This window comes from Macaca nemestrina, chromosome 9 (assembly GCF_043159975.1).
Source record: "Macaca nemestrina isolate mMacNem1 chromosome 9, mMacNem.hap1, whole genome shotgun sequence".
Classification (NCBI taxonomy): domain Eukaryota; kingdom Metazoa; phylum Chordata; class Mammalia; order Primates; family Cercopithecidae; genus Macaca; species Macaca nemestrina.
In genome coordinates, this window is record NC_092133.1 from 54272393 (window position 1) to 54296419 (window position 24027).

The window sequence follows — 24027 nt, forward strand, 5'->3', positions numbered from 1 at the left end:
AGGGGCTCCAGAAATCTTACTGGGGTAAAGTTGTATATGGGAGTATAAAGATAGTGAGAGAACATAGCTAACTGTCATAGCATCTATATCTCACTGTAGGGTTAGTATCTTCTACCTGTCAACTTGATAGCGATTAAAAACAAACAACAAACTTTTTATGATAAGATAAAGATAACAGAACCTAGAGTAAAGGCTTTGCAAATCTGAAATAAAATCCCCTATCTCTTCCTTTTTCTCTTTGAAAGGAGTAAAATACAAATGCAAACTCTATATATAGTGGAAATACAATAAATGTTTGCTGAATGAATGAGTGTTTGCCCTTCCCATTCCTATTGTCTAGTGAAACTTCAGATGTGGCCTTCCTCACGCTATAATAAATTGAGGCACCCCTTCAGTAAATAGGGATGAATGCCATGGGTTTTATTTGATATTTAGTTACACTATCCAAACGTGTTTTTCTTTACTTTACTTTCAGGTCCTTATTATGTTTCATATGGTTGGAATTACCAAGTAACTGCTAAATTATTTATTAGCCTTCAGAAATAAAACTGTAAGTTAAGCCTATTGAAGACTGGTTTGGTGTTTTCTTTCTGTTCTCTAATCTTACATTTTTTTAAGCGAAAATAAGAACTTGAGATTCTCATTTCTACCTTTCCCTCTGAGTTAAAAAATAAACATCAAAACCTGCTTTAGAGATGCAGAATTCTTACAAAAGAATGCGATACCATGTATTTCACCACTTACTGCAAGTGTTTTTGAAAAAGGTAAATAGAAAAATAGGGTATGATCTGAGCATTGAGATTTTTACTGATTTTTTACAGGCTGTCATTAATAGAAATAAATCTGAATATTAATTCACCCTGAAAAATGCTATTAGCAAATTCTTTCCCTAGAATAGAGCTTAATTCAAGGTAGGTCAATCCTGAGACTCAATTACTTAAATGACCAAAGACATTTTACTACAGGGAGCCTCACTTACAAAGCAATATCAAATTCTGGATTAACAAAGGACACCTTTTCAGCTAGGCCCCTCTGGGTGTAGAGTGGAGCAGTATTTTTCCATTTCTAGGTCACAACCCATCATTGGATTATGAATTCAACTTAATAGGTTGTAACCAAAAGTTTCCTAAATGAAAGAGAAAAGAGAATATATGAGACTATCTCACATAGAGTAAGACTAAGTATTGTTGTCTGGGTTGGTCTCAGTCTTATAAACATTGAGTTGCAATGTAAAAATGTATTTATTACGTATCATAGACTAAGAAGTTTATTCTCCCCATGCCCTAAAGGCCCAGTGTTTTTTTTTTTTCCTTTTAGACAAAGAAGTTTTAAAAACATTTGACTAGATAGAATGTCACTACATCATTAGTATGTCTGCCCAGCTCAAGAACTATCCTCAGACCTACAGAATCCCTTTGCCAACACCATCATACTTTGGGAATCCAGCCCATGGGCCACCGTCACTGACTGGGGCAGGAGCAAATACCTGATACAAGCTTGGCCAGTCTTGCCAATTTGGAACTGGAATGCAGAGAAAACCTGTTGCTAACCTCTGTGGGTGACTGGTACTATAACATGTAAGTCCCTTGGTAGGGAGGGGAGAGGTGTGGATAGCAAGGAAGGCAGAGGAGAGAACAGAAAGGGCTAACAAAATATGCAGAGAGAGATCTCCCTGGGCTTTGGGTTCAGATTCTAGTTCCAGTCCCATCTGAGACTCAGATGCATGGCCCTTGGCTTTCATAAGACCCCTCATATCCTTATAAGAACTTTTCGTTGTTGCTTAATCAAGTTCAAGTTCATTTCTATAACTTGTGCCCAAAGAATCTTAACTGAGATAATACAGTTTAAAGCAAATGCTTTAGAAGAAGAAAAAGGAGGCTCAAATTTCAACTCTACAATTTGTTAGCCTGTGACCTCAGGAGCACTTATCAAAACCTCAACTGTATGTAAAATGCAGATAATTATAGACTCTACCACACAGATATTAAGAAGACTAAATGAGATAATATACAGTAAAGCACTTAGCATAGTGTCAGTCCTCACCCCATAAATGCAGGTTACACATTCCCACATACCCTCCAAAATAAATTTTCATGCATTCCATATATAATTACTGTCAAGGCACACAGGTGAAGAAAACAGATAAAAACCTGCCTTCATAGAGCTGCTTTTGAAGAGTTGAAATCGCATTACGCTTAGCATAATTGCTGCTATGTATTTGGTACTCACTGAATATTAATTTTATCAGTATATATAAATATTAAACATGCAAGTCACTGATAAAATATTAAAACCTAACCATGTTAGGTCACCAACAAGTCCAGGTCTAACTTCGATATTCAGTATAAATAAAAATAAATAAAAATATAAATAAAAAAAAAATAAAAAAAAAAATATTCAGTATAAATAAAAATAAAAAAGATGATTCCCTGGAGTCTATTCTTATCCTTCCAGATGAGACAAACATAATACACACAAAATTAAAAGATGTATTCACAACTCAATTATGCACTTGATAATGGATATTCTCCAACCCTCAGGCTAATATCAAGCCTTAGCCTTTAGTTAAATATTAAAAATAATACCTATATATAACAAACCTACTTATTGCAAATTGATTTCATCTCAAGTTAAAGTAACTCTCTTTTCCATGTGTCATGACTGCAAAACACACTCAATCTGACCACTAACCTCAAGTGTGCCCTTAAAGTTGCTCAACTATCATGATCTGTTTCCCAAATCTCCTCACTTTTCCATCCTCTGAGACTACAATTTCATCCTTCCTTCCCCCATCATCCATAAGCTCAGCTTGCCTATTTTTTTTTTTTAATTCTAAAGAAAAAGGTACAGCTTAGTCAAGGTTATAGATGGTAAACATTACTACAATAAATATGACAGCTAGGTTTTCTTTGATGCAATAGTAACATAAAAAAGATGACGGCAAATAAGAAATTTGTTCTAAGATTGATCCAAAAAAATCTAATGAACTAAAAATAAGACAGATTTTTGTTGTTGTTGTTTGAGACAGGGTCTCATTCTGTACAGCAGGATGGAGTACAGCAGTACAGTCATGGCTCACCGCAGCCTCGAACTCCTGGGCTAAAGTGATCCTCTCACTGCAGCCTCCTGAGTAGCTGGGACTACAGGTGCATGTTACCACACCCAGCTAATTTTTATTTTTTTCTTTTCTTTTCTTTTCTCTTTATTTTATTTTATTTTTGAAACAAGGTCTCTCTCTGTCTCCCAGGCTGGAGTGCAGTGGTGTGACCTTGGCTCACTGCAACCTCTGCCTCCTGGGTTCAAGCCAATTCTGTTGCCTCAGCCTCCTGAGTAGCTGGGACTATAGGCACCCACCACCATGCCCAGCTAATTTTTGTATTTTTAGTAGAGACAGGGTTTCACCATGTTTGCCAGGCTGGTCTTGAACTCCTGGCCTCAGGTGATCCACCCGCCTCAGCCTCCCAAAGTGCTGGGATTACAGACATTAGCCACTGCACCTGGCCTAATTTTTTTTTTTTTTTTTTTTTTTTTTTTTTGAGACGGAGTCTCGCTCTGTCGTCCGGGCTGGAGTGCAGTGGCCGGATCTCAGCTCACTGCAAGCTCTGCTTCCTGGGTTTACACCATTCTCCTGCCTCAGCCTCCCGAGTAACTGGGACTACAGGCGCCCGCCACCTCACCCGGCTAGTTTTTTGTATTTTTTAGTAGAGACGGGGTTTCACCGTGTTAGCCAGGATGGTCTTGATCTCCTGACCTCGTGATCCGCCCGTCTCGGCCTCCCAAAGTGCTGGGATTACAGGCTTGAGCCACCGTGCCCGGCCTACCTGGCCTAATTTTTAAAATTTGTTGTAGATACAGTCTTGTTATGTTGCCCAGGCTGGTCTTGAACTCCTGCCTTAAGAAATCCTCCGACCTTGGCCTCCCAAAGTGCTGGGATTACAGGTGAGAGCCACTGCGCCTGGCAAGATAGATGTGTTCTATCTGGAATAGTTTAAGTTCACTCTGTTCAAGGTCAAGAATATAAATTAGACTATATTAATATGATGTTTGGGAAATATCTGGTAAAATAATTATAATATGATTATTTCATATGATGCAGTTTATAAGGCAGAATTCTGAATATTAGAATAGAGATTATTTTTACATATCTATATACACAGACATGTGTATATCATAAAGATAGATAGCACAATTAACTAGATTTACTTTTATAACTCTGAAAACTCTATTTAGGACTCTTATAAAGCGACTCCTGCAGAAGTCTAAGGACTGGCACTTGTAAACCCCAGATCTAAGAGGAGGGTCTGTAAAGTTTAGTGCTGGTACTTGTATAATAAATAAAAGGATATCTACTCTTCATAAATATGTGGAGTTCATTTCAAGAGGTAACAATGTTTAGAAATAAAGTTACGTTTAAGAGGCTATGGTCAATAACTTATCACTTATTAATTTATAGAAAGTATATAAAGAATTTCTATAGTCCCTTAATTTTTCTGAGGTAAAGATCATGAAAATGCCACGTGTTCAGAAATATAACACTTCCTGCTGTTTTAAGCAGACTACATAAGATCCCTCTGTGGCTTTACCAAGGACATTGTTTTCATGCTCAAAATATTTATATATTTCATGATGCTGATGACAGTATGAGATTATACTTGGTTAAGTAAAGTAACTCAGGAATGGAAAACCAAACATTGTATGTTCTCCCTCATAAGTCGGAGCAAAACTATGAGGATGCAAAGGCATAAGAATAATACAATGGACTTTGGGGATTCCGGGGAAAGGGCAGAAGGTGGGTGAGGGATAAAAGACTACACACTGGGTACAGTGTACAGTGCTCCGGCAATGGGTGCACCAAAATCTCAGAAATCACCACTAAAGAACTTATTCATGTAACCAAACACCACCTGTTCCCCAAAAACCTATTGAAATTTTTAAAAATTTAAAAATAAAGATTACACCAGGTTACTATGAATGAAACTTTTCTATCTTGCTAAACATATATAATTAAATATAATTATCTTAAACATAAGTTAAATATACATATTCTTTTATAAGTGTTAGGTATAAAAAAATTCCTTTGGCTAATTTTCTATTGCTATTCTTGGTATCCTAAGAAAGAGAGGCAAAAAGTGCCCTACAGAAAAATCTCAAAAAATCTACAGATAACTGAATAGTAAAGCTGAAATAACCAGTTCCTTTAAAGGGAAGGCAATAGGGAGGGCATTTAGGGAATTGAAGGAATACTTATTTATAGCCCCTTAATCAATATTGTTGATTTCATAAATCATGAAAATACAGGTTTCAAATTGCATTAAGTTTTTCCTCACCCTATCTGGAAAATCTACTAGGTATTAGCTACTAGTTTGATTTCTAAACCTCACAAAAAGGAGGAAAAGCCAGAGGAAGAACCACTGCTCAATTATGAAGCCAACTGGAAAAACAGATGATATGGTTTGGCTCTCTGTCCCCAACCAAATGTCATCTCTAATTGGAATCCCCATGTACTGAGGGAGGAACCTGTTGGGAGGTGATTGGATTATGGGAGCGTTTTCCCCCAAATTGTTCTTGTGATAGTGAAGGAGTTCTCATGAGATCTGATAGTTTTAAAAGTGGCAGTCTCCCCTGCACTTTCTCTTTCCTGCCGCCATGTAAGACCTGCCTTGTTTTCCCTTCACCTTCCCCCATGATTCTAAGTTTCCTGAGGCCTCCCCAGCCATGCAGAACTATGAGTCAACAAAACCACTTTTCTTTATAAATTATCCAGTCTCAGGTAGTATCTTTAAAGCAGTATGAAAATGGACTAATACAATAAGACCTTTCTTTTCCACATCAATCTCCAGCTATTCCTGAGAACAATACAAGTTGAAAGCAGAAAGAATAGTAAGTAGAGACTTTGGGTCCACAGATTAGGGGTGAAGGAAGAGGGATGCAACAGACATGTATGTCAGCTTGTTTCAGTTCATGCCTCCTGCAACATGACCAGTAGCTAGCTCCAGAAAACTACCAAACAGGCTAGAGATTACATTTTGAAAAGTCTCAATTTTTTCAAACCTACTAAAGGTTATACTTTTCTATCCCTCCAAATAATTATATTCAAAGGTTTTTGATGCTACTATGTATTCGCCTCTTATGTGTTTATACACAGGTACAAATGATATTTATTTGTATGAATAGCATGAAATGTTCAAAGATAATTGCCAACAAATGTTATATTTTTAAATTCCAGGGCAGTTCCAAGATGGCCAAATAGGAACAGCTCCAGTCTACAACTCCCAACATGAGAGATGCACAAGACGGGTGATTTCTGCATTTCCAACTGAGGTACCGGGTTCATCTCACTGGGGCTTGTCTGACAGTGGGTGCAGCCCACTGAGCATTAGCTGAAGCAGGGTGAGGCATTGCCTCACCCAGGAAGCCAAGAGGTCACGGAATTCCCATCCCTAGCCAAGGGAAGCTGTGACAGATGGCACCTGGAAAACTGGGTCACTCCCACCCTAATACTGTGCTTTTCCAAGGGTCTTAGCAAATGGCACAGCAGGAGATTACATCCCAGGCCTGGCATAGAGGGTCCCACACCCACAGAGCCTCGCCCATTGCTAGCACAGTCATCTGAGATGGAACTGCAAGGTGGCAGCAAGGTTGGGGGAGGGGTGCCCACCATTACTGAGGCTTCAGTAGGTAAACAAAGCAGCCAGAAAGCTTGGACTGGGTGGACCCCACTGCAGCTCAAGGAGGCCTGCCTGCCTCTGTAGACTCCACCTCTGGGGGCAGGGCAAAGCCAAACAGAAGGCAGTAGAAACCTCTGCAGATTTAAATGTCCCTCTCTGACAGCTTTGAAGAGACTAGTGGTTGTCCCAAAATGGAGGTTGAGATCTGAGAACGGACAGACTGCCTCCTCAAGTGGGTCCCTGACCCCCGAGTAGCCTAACCGGGAGGCACCCCCCAGGAGGGGCAGACTGACACCTCACACAGCTGGGTACCCCTCTGAGACGAAGCTTCCAGAGGAAAGATCAGGCAACAACATTTGCTGTTCAGCAATATTCACTGTTCTGCAGCCTCCACTGCTGATACCCAGGCAAACAGGGTCTGGAATGGGACCTCCAGCAAACTCCAACAGACCTGCAGCTGAGGGTCCTGACTGTTAGAAGGAAAACTAACAAACAGAAAGGACACCCACACTGAAACCCCATTTATACGTCACCATCATCAAAGACCAAAAGTAGATAAAACCACAAAGATGGGGGAAAAAAAGAGCAGAAAAGCTGAAAATTCTAAAAATGAGAGCACCTCTCCCCCTCCAAAGGAATGCAGCTGCTCGCCAGCAACAGAACAAAGCTGGACGGAGAATAACTTTGACGAGTTGAGAGTAGGCTTCAGATGATCAAACTTCTCCAAGATAAAGGAGGAAGTTCGAACCCATGGCAAAGAAGATAAAAGCCTTGAAAAAAGATTAGACGAATGGCTAACTAGAATAAACAGTGTAGAGAAGTCCTTAAATGACCTGATGGAGCTGAAAACCATGGCATGAGAACTACATGATGAATGCACAAGCTTCAGTAGCCGAGTCGATCAACTGGAAGAAAGGGTAGCAGTGACTGAAGATCAAATGAATGAAATGAAGCAAGAATAGAAGTTTAGAGAAAAAAGAGTAAACAGAAACGAAAAAATCCTCCAAGAAATATGGGACTATAAGAAAAGACCAAATCTATGTTTGATTGGTGTATCTGAAAGTGACAGGGAGAATGGAACCAAGTTGGAAAACACTCTGTAGGATATTATCCAGGAGAACTTCCCCAATCTAGCAAGGCAGGCCAATATTCAAATTCAGGAAATACAGAGAATGCCACAAAGATACTCCTCGAGAAGAGCAATTCCAAGACGCATAATTGTCAGATTCACCAAAGTTGAAATGAAGGAAAAAATGTTAAGGGCAGCCAGAGAGAAAGGACGGGTTACCCACAAAGTTAAGCCCATCAGACTAACAGCAGATGTCTCAGCAGAAACTCTACAAGTCAGAAAACAGTGGGGGCCAATATTCAACATTCTTAAAGATAAGAATTTTCAACCCAGAATTTCATGTACAGCCAAACTAAGCTTCATAAGTGAAGGAGAAATAAAATCCTTTACAGACAAGCAAATGTTGAGAGATTTTGTCACCACCAAGCATGCCCCACAAGAGCTCCTGAAGGAAGCATTACACATGGAAAGGAACAACCAGTACAAGCCACTTCTAAAACATGCCAAATTGTAAAGACCATCGATGCCAGGAAGAAACTGCATCAACTAACGAGCAAAATAACCAACTAACATCATAATGACAAGATCAAATTTACACATAATAATATTAAACTTAAATGTAAATGGGCTAAATGCTCCAATTAAAAGACACAGACTGGCAAACTGGATAAAGAGTCAAGACCCATCAGTGTGCTATATTCAGGAGACCCATCTCACGTGCAGAGACACACATAGGCTCAAAATAAAGGGATGGAGGAGGATCTACCCAGCAAATGGAAAGCAAAAAAAAAAGCAGAGGTTGCAATCCTAGTCTCTGATAAAACAGACTTTGAACCAACAAAAGATCAAAAGAGACAAAGAAGGCCATTACACAATAGTAAAGGGATCACTCAATTCAACAAGTAGAGCTAACTATCCTAAATATATATTCACCCAACACAGGAGCACCCAGATTCATAAAGCAAGTCCTGAGAGACCTAAAAAGACTTATACTCCCACACAATAATAATGGGAGACTTTAACACCCCATTGTCAACATTAGACAGATCAACGAGACAGAAGGTTAAGAAGGATATCCCAGGACTTGAACTCAGCCCTGCACCAAGCAGACCTAATAGACATCTACAGAACTCTCCACCTCAAATCAACAGAATATACATTCTTTTCAGCATCACATCGCACTTATTCCAAAATTGACCACATAGTTGAAAGTAAAGCACTCCTCAGCAAATGTAAAAGAACAGAAATTATAACAAACTGTCTCTCAGACCACAGTGCAATCAAACTAGAACTCAGGATTAAGAAACTCACTCAGAACTGCTCAACTACATGGAAACTGAACAACTTGCTCCTGAATGACAACTGGGTACATACCGAAATGAAGACAGAAATAAAGATGTTCTTTGAAAACAATGAGAATAAAGACACATGTACCAGAATCTCGGGGACACATTTAAAGCAGTGCGTAGAGGGAAATTTATAGCACTAAATCCCACAAGAGAAAGCAGGAAAGATCTAAAATTGACACCCTAACATCACAATTAAAAGAACTAGAGAAGCAAGAGAAAACACATTCAAAAGCTAGCAGAAGGCCAGAAATAACTAAGATCAGAGCAGAACTGAAGGAGACAGATACAAAAAGCCCTTAAAAAAAATCAATGAATCCAAGAGCTGGTGTTTTGAAAAGATCAACAAAATTGATAGACCACTAGCAAGACTAATAAAGAAGAAAAGAGAGAAGAATCAAATAGATGCAATAAAAAATGATAAAGGGGATATCACCACTGATCCCACAGAAATACAAACTATTATCAGAGAATACTATAAACAACTCTACGCAAATAAACTACAAAATCTAGAAGAAATGGATAAATTCCAGGACACATACACCCTCCCAAGACTAAACCAGGAAGAAGTTGAATCCCTGAATAGACCAATAATAGGCTCTGAAATTGAGGCAATAATTAATAGCCTACCAACCAAGAAAAGTCCAGGACCAGACGTATTCACAGACAAATTCTACCAGAGGAACGAAGAGGAGCTGGTACCATTCCTTCTGAAACTATTCCAATCAATAGAAAAAGAGGGAATCCTCCCTAACTCATTTTATGAGGCCAGCATCATCCTGACACCAAAGGCCAGCAGAGACACAACAAAAAAAGAGCATTTTAGACCAATATCCCTTATGAACATCTATGCAAAAATCCTCAATAAAATACTGGCAAACCGAATCCAGCAGCACATCAAAAAGCTTATCCACCATGATCAAGTCAGCTTCATCCCTGGGATGCAGGGCTGGTTCAACATACACAAATCAATAAATGTAATCCAGCATATAAACAGAACCAAAGACAAAAACCACATGATTATCTCAACAGATGTAGAAAAGGCCTTTGACAAAATTCAAAGCCCTTTCGACGCAACATATCTCAAAATACCAAGAGCTATTTATGACAAACCCACAGCCAATATGATACTGAATGGGCAAAAACTGGAAGCATTCCCTTTGAAAACTGGAACAACACAGGGATGCCCTCTCTTACCACTCCTCAACATAGTGTTGGAAGTTCTGGCCAGGGCAATCAGGCAGGAGAAAGAAATAAAGGGTATTCAATTAGGAAAAGAGGAAGTCAGATTGTCCCTGTTTGCAGATGACATGATTGTATATTTAGAAAACCCCATCGTCTCAGCCCAAAAGCTCCTTAAGCTGATAAGCAACTTCAGCAAAGTCTCAGGATACAAAATCAATGTGCAAAAATCACAAGCGTTCTTATACACCAATAACAGACAAACAGAGTGAAATCATGAGTGAACTCCCATTCACCATTGCTTCAAAGAGAATAAAATACCCAGGAATCCAACTCACAAGGGATGTGAAAGGACCTCTTTAAGGGGAATTACAAATCACTGCTCAATGAAATAAAAGAGGACACAAACAAATGGAAGAACGAACATTCCATGCTCATGGCTAGGAAGAATCAATATCATGAAAATGGCCATACTGCCCATGGTAATGTATGCCATCCCCATCAAGCTACCAATGACTTTCTTCACAGAATTGGAAAAAACTACTTTAAAGTCCATATGGTACCAAAAAACAGCCTGCACTGCCAAGTCAATCCTAAGCCAAAAGAACAAAGCTAGAGGCATCAAGCTACCTGACTTCAAACTATACTACAAGGCTACAGTAACCAAAATAGCATGGTACTGGTACCAAAACAGAAAAGATAGACCAATGGAACAGAACAGAGGCCTCAGAAATAATACCACACATCTACAACTATCTGATCTTTGACAAACCTGACAAAAACAAAAAATGGGGAAAGGATTCCCTATTTAATAAATGGTGCTTGGAAAACTGGCTAGCTATATGTAGAAAGCTGAAACTGGATCTCTCCCTTACATCTTATACAAAAATTAATTCAAGATGGATTAAAGACTTAAATGTTACACCTAAAACCATAAAAACCCTAGAAGAAAACCTAGACAATACCATTCAGGACATAGGCATGGGCAAGGACTTCATGTCTAAAACACCAAAAGCAATGGCAACAAAAGCCAAAATTGACAAATGGGATCTAATTAAACTAAAGAGCTTCTGCATGGCAAAAGAAACTACCATCAGAGTGAACAGGCAACCTACAGAATGGGAGAAAATTTTTGCAATCTACCCATCTGAGAAAGGGCTAATATCCAGAATCTACAAAGAACTCAAATAAATTTACAAGAAAAAACAAACAACCCCACCAAAAAGTGGGCAAAGGATTTGAACAGACACTTCTCAAAAGAAGACATTTATGCAGCCAACAGACACATGAAAAAATGTTCATCATCATTGGCCATCAGAGAAATGCAAATCAAAACCACGATAAGATACCATCTCACACCAGTTAGAATGGTGATCATTAAAAAGTCAGGAAGCAACAGGTGCTGAAGAGGATATGGAGATATAGGAACACTTTTACACTGTTGCTGGGACTGTAAACTAGTTCAACCATTGTGGAAGACAGTGTGGCCATTCCTCAAGGATCTAGAACTAGAAATACCATTTGATCCAGCAATCCCATTACTGGGTATATACCCAAAGGATTATAAATCATGCTGCTATAGACACATGCACACATATGTTTATTGTGGCACTATTTACAATAGCAAAGACTTGGAACCAACCCAAATGTCCATCAATGATAGACTGGATTAAGAAAATGTGGCACACATACACCATGGAATACTATGCAGCCATAAAAAAGGATGACTTCATGTCCTTTGTAGGGACATGGATGAAGCTGGAAGCCATCATTCTCAGCAAACTATCGCAAGGACAAAAAACCAAACACCACATGTTCTCAATCATAGGTGGGAATTGAACAATGAGAACACTTGGACACAGGAAGGGGAAACATCACACACCAGGGCCTGTCGTGGGGTCAGGGAAGTGGGGAGGGATAGCATTAGGAGATATACCGAATGTAAATGACGAGTTAATGGGTGCAGCACACCAACATGGCAGATGTATACATATGTAACAAACCTGCATGTTGTGCACGTGTACCCTAGAACTTAAAGTATAATAAATAAATAAAATAAAATAAAATTCCACTGCTCACGTGCTAAAAGTAGATAATAGCGATGACTGTACAATTCTGTGAACACACAAGAAACCACTGAGTTGTATACTTTAAATGGATCAGTTTTATGGTATGTAAATTATATCTCAATAAAACTATCATAACAAAATTAAAAGAAAAAACCTCATTGGTCAAAACATTCTTATTGTTCAAATTATTATATGATAGTTTGTTGAACAACTTGGCTTTCAGCATTTTACTACTTTGGATTATTAAAAACAGTATCAGCTTTATAAAATTCTACCCTGAACACATAAGAAAAGATACCCCAACAACAAGAACAAAAACCAACAGGAAATAATGTCATTAATTTAAGACTATGTAAAACACAGTAATGCAAACTGTAGTATTCTACTAAAACTCAAGCAAATATGTTTTTATGATCCTGTGAGCTAAACATGTACATACATTGCCATCTTCTATTTCTTTCATTTGCAATCCAAAGGATAAAAACAGAAAGATGATTCTATGAAGTTGCCAGTAAAATCAAAAGAAAACAATCTGCATGGTCCAACAGTTTTGCCCCACTTCTTCCAGAGCTAACAAAGTAGGAAAGAAGTAGAAAATCCCTTGAAGCAACTGTTGGTACTACTGGACCACCGTGTTATCATATATACTTTATTTCTTGTCCTTTTTCCCCTTCAGTTTATGTTTTCTCCTCTCTTCACTCAGCTTCCTCACTTCATCCTCTCATCTTAGTAGCACAATATCTCCAAAAATGGAGATATTTGAAAATAAATATCTCCATTTATTTTCAAATGAGAGAATTAGAGTTTATAAAATATTTTCACATAAGATAACATGCATCTTTACAACTCAGTGGTATTACTTTCTATTAGTAGAAGGTGGAGCTCAAAAAGATTACTGAGTTAGCCAAGTTCACAAAATTTGTAAATAACCAAGACAGAGGCCAAATATTTTTACTTCAAAGTTACTGCTCCTTCTATATTAGCATAGCTGAACTTCAAGATTATATAGTACTGAAGACCAAAAAGGTTGATTACTAGCAATCCCTTGATTATTTAAATTATATGCTAGTAATCCTAAACTAAAAATGTTATCTTTAATTAAAATATTTCTTCTCTTATCCAAATTCTTTCTGTATACTCTATTCATAGTAATTATGCTATGTTTGCTGTTATTCTACTCTTTCCAAACAATCTTTTAAACTAAGCGTTTAATTATCTAGATTTTTAATCAAACACCATCCTCAGCAACCTTCATTAATTTTTCAGCGTCACTTTACTGAGGAATAATGATTTACTCTAAATTAAACAGCAATCAGTAGCAAAGTTCATTGGAATCTAGATACTGTACCTTCTCCTTTCCTTTATCTCATTTATAGCATTCCTGAAAACTTCCACTTACAGCAAAGGGGGAAAAAAAAGGAAGGCATGAAATGAGTTTGTGAGAGATTATATAGGGAATGATGACCAAAGGGCAATCATAATGACTTGTAAAGTAATTTAAGCAAAATGTTGACCTGAACCATAGACACATAGATATATTTAGGACTAAAAAGACCTGTAAGCCCACAAAAAAGAAGGAAGGGATTAAGGGAGGGAGGAAAAAAGATAGTTAATAGAGCTTCAGCTCAATTTCTTTTTTTTATACAATTAAAGTACAAAGGAATCATAAATACTCAAGGGAGATACGGATTTACTATTAGCTAGCTGAGGATACTCACAGATAACAGGGTTCCCTATTAGTGAATCCTGGCACACAAAGTCAGTAAGTTAAAGGAAGACAAGAATTGACCAAAGGATTAGGCAGGCTCACACTGGAATCCCCTTCTCTTTCTGTCCTCCAAGTGTGGATCAAGAATTATCCACATCAGAAACACCCATGGCTTTTATTTAACAGTTATATCACTATACTCCAACATAGACCTGTATAAACAAAATGTCTGGGAGTTGGACTTTTATATTTGCATTTTAACAAGACCATAGGTTATTTTTAAACCCACTGAAGTTTGAAGCCCTTTCCCCTCAATTCACCTTTGTCAATGGTCAGTCAAGCTGCTTGTTTAATTAAATTGTGTCTGCTTTGGCAAATGCCTTCTGGGGGCAAATACTGCTTCAGGTATTAGTTAATCTCAAAAAAGAGAAATTCTGTGTCCTTATTTAGGTCATTTTATTCCCTATAAAACTTACCAGTGTTTTTCAAAAGACTGTAATTTAAAGCCTGGAGGTGAGGGATGAAGGAATAGGATAAGAGACAGGGAGGAAGTCATGCAGAGACAATATTTTTCTTGATTTTGTAAAAATTACTCAAAATGGGAAAAGAAACTACACAATAAATTAGGACAGAACATCTGCAAATTAAGATAGTATTAAGTATATATGCTTCCATTCAACTATAAGAGATTGGCCATTTACTTGTACATGCCACTTTAAAAATCATTATGAAAACAAAAGTATTAATAAGTTTCATTTAGTGAAAGAAAGATTAGAAAGCAAAACATATATATTCTGTGTTTTTATAATATATACTATGTTAAAGTTTAATTTTATATAAGGCCTTTAAAGAAGGTACACTCATAAATTAAAACTGAAAGATAATTTTTATGAAAAGATTACCGTTTGGTGCAGTGGGAGGTGACCAGATGCCATAATATTTTGGCAAATATTTTCGTAGCTCTAGAAGAACACCATCAAAACAGTCAGCAGCATAAACCTGAAACAGAGAAATATAACATTGCTAGGTTCTTACAATGCTTTGTAACTGTGCTGCACATTTCTCAAATAAAATATATTATGTTGAATTATAATTCATCTGGTATGGCTTCAATTGCAAGTAAATTTGAAACAAGCAAAAAATATTACTGTGTGTCTCCAATGAGTAACTATGTATTATTTAGAGTACACTCTTGTTGGTTATCTAATTCTAGCCTTTTACTATCCTTGAACTATTTTATAACTTTGTAAGTTATAGATGCTGATAGCAAATGCAAAATAACTCTTGTCCATAGACATGTAAATATATTCTGGCCAGAGGATGTTCTTCTGACTTTCCTCCATGCACGCTGAGAGGAGGAAATGTAGTGGCAATATGAAAATTCACGTCAAACTTCCATTATTCCAGATAAATGTGTGTTTCTTTAACTTCTCTTTTGAACAAGTTTTAACATCTATCTGGTTCCCTCATTAAACAATACGTTAAAGCAAATCTTTAACACATATTTATTTTATATCTATAAGGTGATTTTTGCTTTTATCTTTTTTTAAAAATATCCTTTAACACAGTGTAAGTCTAATTGCTGCTCATTTAATTCCTTGATTTGTAACCGTTAATAATTCTAAAAGATACTAGAAAATTCTAATATCCTAGAACTAGATTCTAGTTTTCCTAGAAGAAAAGAGAGAATATTTTTTGTTTAAAAAATGACATGTAACACATTTTATCTAATGAACTTTCTCTAAATATTCCCTACCTAATTATTTAAAACCAATGAAGTTTACTGGTGTAAAATGCTTACGAAAACTTAGTATTAGAATCTAATTATATATGCCAAACCATATTTATGTCAAGTAGTTGTATGCAACATAATTCTTCAGAATAAATTCAAGTGTGGCAGACTCTTGGCAGACCAAATATCCATGTGGTACATTGTATTTCCCAGACTCCCCTGTTGAATTGTTAGTAGAAGTGATTCATATTAGTCACTTCCAGGCCAAGGTAACTTAGAGCAAGTATACCTGAACATCCCTCCATTCCTAGCACAATGACCATGGGTGCAGTGCTGAGGATGAGCTAATTACAAGATGGAGGAATGAAGTAGATCTCTGTGTACTATCTAAAGAACTCCATGCTATATTTATAAATGAAAAAGATAAAAGGCATATTAGTTACAAATATATATAGCAGGTCTATGGAATTAAGAAAGATACATATATGGGTATCATCTCTGCAAAGGCACAGGAAAAATGATAAATATTCATTTGAAACTACTGATAGTTTAATTCTGGAACGGAAATGAAAGACAGATAAATTTTCTCTTCTTATTTAGAATATTTTTTAAAAGTAGTGGGGCTGGTGTTTACTGCAACATGCCAGGCAAGATAACGTAAGAACCTTTCTTTTTGTTGTTGTTTTTTGTTTTTTGAGATGGAGTCTCGCTCTGTCGCCCAGGCTGGAGTGCAGTGGCATGATCTCAGCTTACTGCAAGCTCTGCCTCCTGGGTTTACATCATTCTCCTGCCTCAGCCTCCCAGGTAGCTGGGACTACAGGTATCCGCCACCATGCCTGGCTAATTTTTTGTATTTTTAGTAGGGACGAGGTTTCACCATGTTAGCCAGGATGGTTTCGATCTCCTGACCTCCTGATCCGCCCGCCTCAGCCTAAGATAACCTAAAAACCTTTCTATCTTGAAATGTAGTATAAAATATAACAAATATTTTCTTAAATGCATCGCTGAGCTCTCAAGGAAAAAAAAGGGAATTCTTCTTAGTTTTGCATGCCTATGAAACAAAAGTGTTAACACAAGCAGTGATGTTTGGGCTTCACAGAGGTTCACTCAGGACCTGAACCAAAGGATCTCAGAACTCAAGGATGAGGCAGAGCTGAGGACAGAGTTACTATACTGAAACATGGAGACTAAATAAAATTCTAAATCCTGAAAAATAAAAATCTTGGCTTCCTTCTGCCTCCCCCAACCACTGAACTCCAAGAATGCTGGCAGCTAACCTTACAGACAAAAACAGAGAAGTAGCAAATAAACAATATTAGGAATGAAAAGGGAATCTCAACTGATAGAGCATAATTTTTTTTAATACTAGGAAAAGCTTTGTCAAGAGGGCAATTTGTATTTAAAAAGCAATCTAGGCCAGGCGCGGTGGCTAACGCCTGTAATGCCAGCACTTTGGGAGGCTGAGGTAGGTGGATAACCTGAGGTCAGGAGTTCCAGACCAGCCTGGCCAACATGGCAAAACCCCATCTCTACCAAAAACACAAAAATTAGCCAGGCATGGTGGCATGCGCCTGTAATCCCAGCTACTCAGGAAGCTGAGGCAGGAGAATCACTTGAACCTGGGAGCTGGAGGTTGCAATGAGCAGAGATCATGCCACTGCACTGCAGCCTGGGCAATAGCAAGACCATCTCTCAAAAGAAAAAAAGTAATCTAAATATATTGTACTATCACACTAACAAATAAAATAAAAATCTGAAGAACTTTAAGAAACTGAATCACTGGTTAAAAATATATCCCTTCCCAGGAAAAAATGAAAGAAAGAAAGCACAAAAAAGTGGAAAGAAAGAAAAAGAAAGAGGGGGACATTCCAAGATGGCCGAATAGGAACAGCTCCAGTAGCAGCTCCCAGCGTGATCCATGCTTGCCTCACCAGGGAAGCACAAGAGGTTGGGGGATTTCCCTTTCCTAGCCAAAGGAAGCCATGACAGACTACCTGGAAAAACGGGACACTCCCACCCAAATACTGTGCTTTTCCCAAGGTCTTAACAACTGGCAGGTAAGGAGATTCTCTCCCGTGCATGGCTCAGTGGGTCCCATGCCAATGGAGCCTTGCTCACTGCTAGCACAGCAGTCTGAGATCGAACTGTGAGGCGGCAGCCTGGCTGGGGGAGGGGAGACCACCATTGCTGAGGCTTGAGTAGGTAAACAAAGAAGCTGGGAAGCTTGAACGGGGTGGAGCCCACCACAGCCCAACAAGGCCTAACGCCTCTAGACTCCAACTCTGTGGGCAGAGCATAGCTGAATAAAAGGCAGCAGACAACTTCTGCAGACTTAAACATCCCTGTCTGACAGCTCTGAAGACAGCAGTGGTTCTCCCAGCATGGCATTTGAGCTCTGAGAATAGACAGACTGCCTCCTCAAGTGTGTCCCTGACCCCCGTATACCCTAACTGGGAGACACCTCCCAGTAGGGGCCAACAGACAGCTCATATAGGCGGCTGCTCCTCTGGGACAAAGCTTCCAGAGGAAGGATCAGGCAGCAATATTTGCTGTTGTGCAGCATTTGCTGTTCTGCAGCCTCCACTGGTGATACCCAGGCAAACAGGGTCTTGAGTGGACCTCCAGCAAACTCCAACAGACCTAGAGCTGAGGGACCTGTTAGAAGGAAAACTAACAAACAGAAAGGAATAGCATCAACATCAACAAAAACTTCATCTACACCAAAATCCCATCTGTAGGTCAACAACATCAAAGACAAAAGGTAGATAAAACCACAAAGATAGGGAGAAACCAGAGCAGAAAAACTGAAAATTCAAAAATCAGAGCGTCTCTTCTCCTCCAAAGGATCACATCTCCTTGCCAGCAATGGTACAAAGCTGGACAGAGAATGACTTTGACGAGTTAGCTAACTAGAATAAACAGTATAGAGACGTCCTTAAATGACCTGATAGAGCTCAAAACCATGGCAAGAGAACTTTGTGATGCATACACAAGTTTCAATAGCCAATTCTAACAGTGGAAGAAAGGGTATCAGTGATTGAAGATCAAATTAATGAAATAAAGCGAGAAGACAAGGTTAGAGAAAAAAGAGTAAAAAGAAATGAACAAAGCCTCCAAGAAATATGGGACTATGTGAAAAGACCAAATCTATGTTTGACTGGTATACCTGGAAGCAATGGGGAGAAAGGAACCAAGTTAGAAAACACTCTTCAAGATACTATCCAGGAGAACTTCCCCAACCTAGCGAAGCAGGCCAACATTCAAATTCAGGAAATACAGAGAACGCCACAAAGATACTTCTCGAGAAGAGCAACTCCAAGACACGTAATAGTCAGATTCACGAATGGTTGAAATGAAGGAAAAAGTGTTAAGGGCAGCCAGAGAGAAAGGTTGTATTACCCACAAAGGGAAGCCCATCAGACTAACAGCGGATCTCTTGGCAGAAACCCTAAAGCCAGAAAAGAGTGGGGGCCAATATTCAACATTCTTAAAGAAAAGAATTTTCAACCCAGAATTTCATATCCAGCCAAACTAAGCTTCATAAGTGAAGGAGAAATAAAATCCTTTAGACAAGTAAATGCTGAGAGACTTTGTCACCACCAGACCTGCCTTACAAAAGCTCCTGAAGTAAGCACTAAACCTGTAAAGAAACAACCAGTACTACCACTGCAAAAACACACCAAATTGTACAGACCACTGATGTTATGAAAAAACTGCATCAATTAACGGGCAAAATAACCAGCCAACATCATAATGACAGGATCAAATTCACACTTAAAAATATTAAACTTAAATGTAAATGGGCTAAATGCTCCAATTAAAAGACACAGACTGGAATATTGGACAAAAAAATCAAAACCCATTGGTGTGCTATATTCTGGAGACCCATCTCACATGCAAAGACGCACACAGGCTCAAAATAAAGGGAGGGAGGAAGATCTACCAAGTAAATGGAAAGCAAAAAAAAGCAAAGGTTGCAATCCTAGTCTCTGATAAAACAGACTTTAAACCAACAAAGATCAAAAGAGACAAAGAAGTCCATTATACACAATTCAACAAGTAGAGCTAACTATCCTAAATATATATTCACCCAACACAGGAGCACCCAGATTCATAAAGCAAGTCCTGAGAGACCTAAAAAGACTTATACTCCCACACAATAATAATGGGAGACTTTAACACCCCATTGTCAACATTAGACAGATCAACGAGACAGAAGGTTAAGAAGGATATCCCAGGACTTGAACTCAGCCCTGCACCAAGCAGACCTAATAGACATCTACAGAACTCTCCACCTCAAATCAACAGAATATACATTCTTCTCAGCACCACATCGCACTTATTCTAAAATTGACCACATAATTGGAAGTAAAGCACTCCTCAGGAAATGTAAAAGAATAGAAATCACAACAAACTATCTCTCAGACCACAGTGCAATCAAACTAGAATTCAGGATTAAGAAACTCACTCAAAACCACACAACTACATGGAAACTGAACAACTTGCTCCTGAATGACAACTGGGTACATAACGAAATGAAGGCAGAAATAAAGATGTTCTTTGAAAACAATGAGAACAAAGACACATGTACCAGAATCTCGGGGACACATTTAAAGCAGTGCGTAGAGGGAAATTTATAGCACTAAATGCCCACAAGAGAAAGCAGGAAAGATCTAAAATTGACACCCTAACATCACAATTAAAAGAACTAGAGAAGCAAGAGCAAACACATTCGAAAGCTAGCAGAAGGCAAAAAATAACTAAGATCAGAGCAGAGCTGAAAGAGAGACACAAAAAACCCTTCAAATAATGAATCCAGCAGCTGGTTTTTTGAAAAGATCAACAAAACTGATAGATCGCCAGCAAGACTAACAAAGCAGCAAAGAGAGAAGAATCAAATAGACGCAATAAAAAATGATGAAGGGGATATCACCACCGATCCCACAGAAATACAAACTACCATCAGAGAATACTATAAACAACTCTACGCAAATAAACTACAAAATCTAGAAGTAGATAAATTCCTGGACATATACACCCTGCCAAGACTAAACCAGGAAGAAGTTGAACCTCAGAATAGACCAATAACACAGAACTTTGGGAGGCAGAGGCAGGGGGACTGCCTGAGCCCAGGAGTTCAAGACCAGCCTGGACAACATGGTAAAACCCCATCTCTACAAAAAAAAAAACTATTTTAAAATTAGCCAGGCTTGCTGGCCTGTGCCTGTAGTTCCAGCTACTGTGGGGAGGTTGGGTGGGGTGGGGTGGGGAGATGCTGAGGTGAGAGGATCACTTGAGCTTAAGTGTTTTAGACCAGCCTGGACAACAAAGTGAGACCCCATCTCTACAAAAAAATACAAAAATTACCCGGGCTTTGTGGCACACGCCTGCAGTTCCGATTAGTTAGGAGGCACAGGCTGAGCTGGGAGAATAGCTTGAGCCTGGGAGGCAGAGGTTGCAATGAATCAAGATCATGCCACTGTACTTCAGCCTGGGCAACGAGCCAGACTCTATCTCAAAAAAGAAAAAAATCAAAACAGAAAAGAGGCTATGTATCGTCCCTTTCCCACTCCACCCTTCTCCACCCAAGAGGCTGACTTGAATCAACTGCATCAGTGAGGTCCCTTGCCCTCTTGCCCTTAGAAGACACAAACAAGAGACTGGAGGGTATGAGAAGAGTTGAGGTCAGTTACTTACTTTTCTAGCTCCCTCCTTAACAGGTCATGTCTTCTCATAAAGTTACCTTCCCTAGGTTCCGGGAATCACTCTCTCCACTTCAGGCCCAGGGATGGTATAACATTATAACATCTCTTGCAGGTTGCCATAAGCTCTAACCCTACCTTTGTAAATAGTCCCTTTATGAAACCAACAGAGTATATCATTTGTATCTTGACAAAACGTTGCCTCACACAGAGGGTATTTTAATTTCCTTAACCTGAGAAGAAGTATCTACCATAAACACAAAAGAAGAATCTAAGAATTGAAATAGAATAGAAAATACTAGACTGCATCACATACAATAAAGATAAGCACTGCTTTCCATGAAGCTTTTGTTTCCGTTACATGCATACAGTGACTATGCTGTCAAATATGTGTCTAACTGTGAGTCACCACCAGAAAACTCTGAAAAACACTTTGAAGACAACAAAACAAATCTTACCTCACTTACCATATTATAGAATTCCAGCTCTCTTGGGCCCCTTGGAGGTGGTTGTAACTGTTTCAAAACTGTACCATCTGGATGTTGTAGTATACCTACAGAACAAAAATCAGAAATTTTTTAACGCTTTAATAATAGTAAACCTTGCTTCATTAAATAGATTTGTTCCTGAAGTGACAGGTAAACTACTTCCATTAAACTTAAGGGTTTACTTTTACTTATTTCAGAAATTTTAACATTCAACCAACATGTTTCAGTACTTATTATATGCAAAGCACCAGAACACAAATTCCAAATATCTTCATTTTAGTGTCTCCAACCACTACCTCTTTTGGCACCCTCAGGCTTTATAATACATAGAACCTAAGTGTAAATTTGTATAGAAATTCCTCAGTAATAGGTTTTCTATAAGATGTTAATTTATAGTTATAAGAAGCAAGTTAAAAGCAATAGCACAAATTGACCCCACTTTTAAAACCAGAAAAGAACATTTGTGTTAACAGTGGCAATATATGAATTTCCTACTTGGTAATTTTTTACAAGTCTGTCTTATCTAACAGTAACTAAAACATTTGCTGATTCAAATGCACTGTATACAATTATATAGATAGTACCAGGGCATCTAGCCAATGGGTAAAATGAGGGCTGAAATCAGGCAACAAGCCGAGAGCAGGAAGGGGCAAGTTTTTATAATCTGTCCAAAGAGGGAGACTTTTTATAAAGTCGCCATATATATACACCAACACTGTTCCTACCCCTATACCATGAAGACACATTCCAAATTTATAAGTTAAAATCTTAAACTTTGATGTATTGGGATTTTATAAAATCATGCTAGTCAGAATATCACTCAAATAACATATTTAGAATTTTGATAAAATATGCCACTTGAGTTTCCTTTTCTTTTTGGCAAGTGTTAGGAATTTTTTTCTTTCTGTCAGATAGGTAAAGTGCTAACACTGCAACAAGATTGGAGTGAGGCATATCTCACGCATGAGCATGAAAACTCAATCATTGTGCTTATGAACTACAAAAGGATCTAGAATTTTTAATAATGGCAAAAATGCAGAATTCAGCCAACAGAAGCAGAAAGTCTCAAGAGATACAGAAATCAAGTTTTTTTTTTTTTTTTTTAATCTTAAGACTTAGAATAGGCCAGGCTTGCTGGCTCACACCTGTAATTCCAGCACTTTGATAGTCTGTGGCTGGAAGAGTTTGAGGTGAGTCTGGGCAACATAGTAGACCCTGTTTCTACAAAACATTTAAAAAAGAAAATTAGCTGGGCATGGTGGTATGTGTCTATAGTCCCACCTACTCAGGAGAACGAGGTGGGAAGATGCCTTGAGCCCAGGAGTTTGAGGCTGCAATTAGCTATGATCAGGCCACTGCACTTCAACCTGGGTGACAGAGCGAGAGCCCCTCTCTAAAAAAAATTGTTTAAAATTTTTAAAAGGCCTAGATATAGAATAGAAGGAAGGTAAATATTAATCTTTCAGTATAAGACTGGTTGGTAAACAGTCAAAAGACTTCAAAGAGTAGTCCACTATAACTAAAAATTTCTGAAGAATTCTGTTCCTGAAGGTTTGGATGGAGCACAAGGCCTTTATTCCCATGGTTATAACATTTTCTGTGGAGCTTAAAATGAGTAAAGAAGCTTTGATGAATAGTATTCCAGAGGAAAATAAAAACTGAGCTTTCATAAATAAGCAGAGAACCATGACAGCTTCCCTGCCTTGGGGCAAACACCGCAGTCTAGATACAGGTGATCTTCCCATTAGACAAATACATTTTATCAGGCAAGCAGTAATCAGCCAAGCCACAGACAACTGTGTGGGATAGCAGGATGGATTAGAGATTGTAATAATCCCAACACAAAAAGAAATTGCTTGATCCAGTATGTCTCCCATATTACTCACCCTGCAACATAACCCCTCATGTTTGAGAAGATAGAAGGTGGTAATCTTGGCATTCTCTGGGTGAGTGAATTCCAGGATCCAAATAAACCAACAGTCAACCAACAGTTTCTCAGCCTGCAACCAAATACCCACCCCCAGCTCAAAAACTGTCAAGATAAAAAATGAGGCACCTTGGAA

General features: G+C 38.4%; 1 protein-coding gene and 1 non-coding gene across 4 annotated transcripts in view; both read right to left on the reverse strand.

The window, feature by feature from the left end:
- The window catches only part of LOC105466231 (inositol polyphosphate multikinase), a 79308-nt gene that overhangs the window by 31741 nt on the left and 23540 nt on the right, over window positions 1-24027 (reverse strand). For 2 of the 3 annotated variants that reach the window (XM_071069561.1, XM_071069559.1), the window contains exons 2-3: window positions 21935-22029; window positions 14945-15041 (exon numbers count right to left, since the gene is read on the reverse strand). In XM_071069561.1, coding sequence (XP_070925662.1) covers window positions 14945-15041; window positions 21935-22029 — 192 coding nt within the window. The remainder of the gene's footprint in view (window positions 1-14944; window positions 15042-21934; window positions 22030-24027) is intronic. The other variant, XM_071069560.1, reaches the window with a different exon arrangement.
- Window positions 22870-22973, reverse strand: LOC112423926 (small nucleolar RNA U13). Its single transcript, XR_003014532.1, has one exon. It is a non-coding gene; the product is annotated as a small nucleolar RNA U13 (small nucleolar RNA).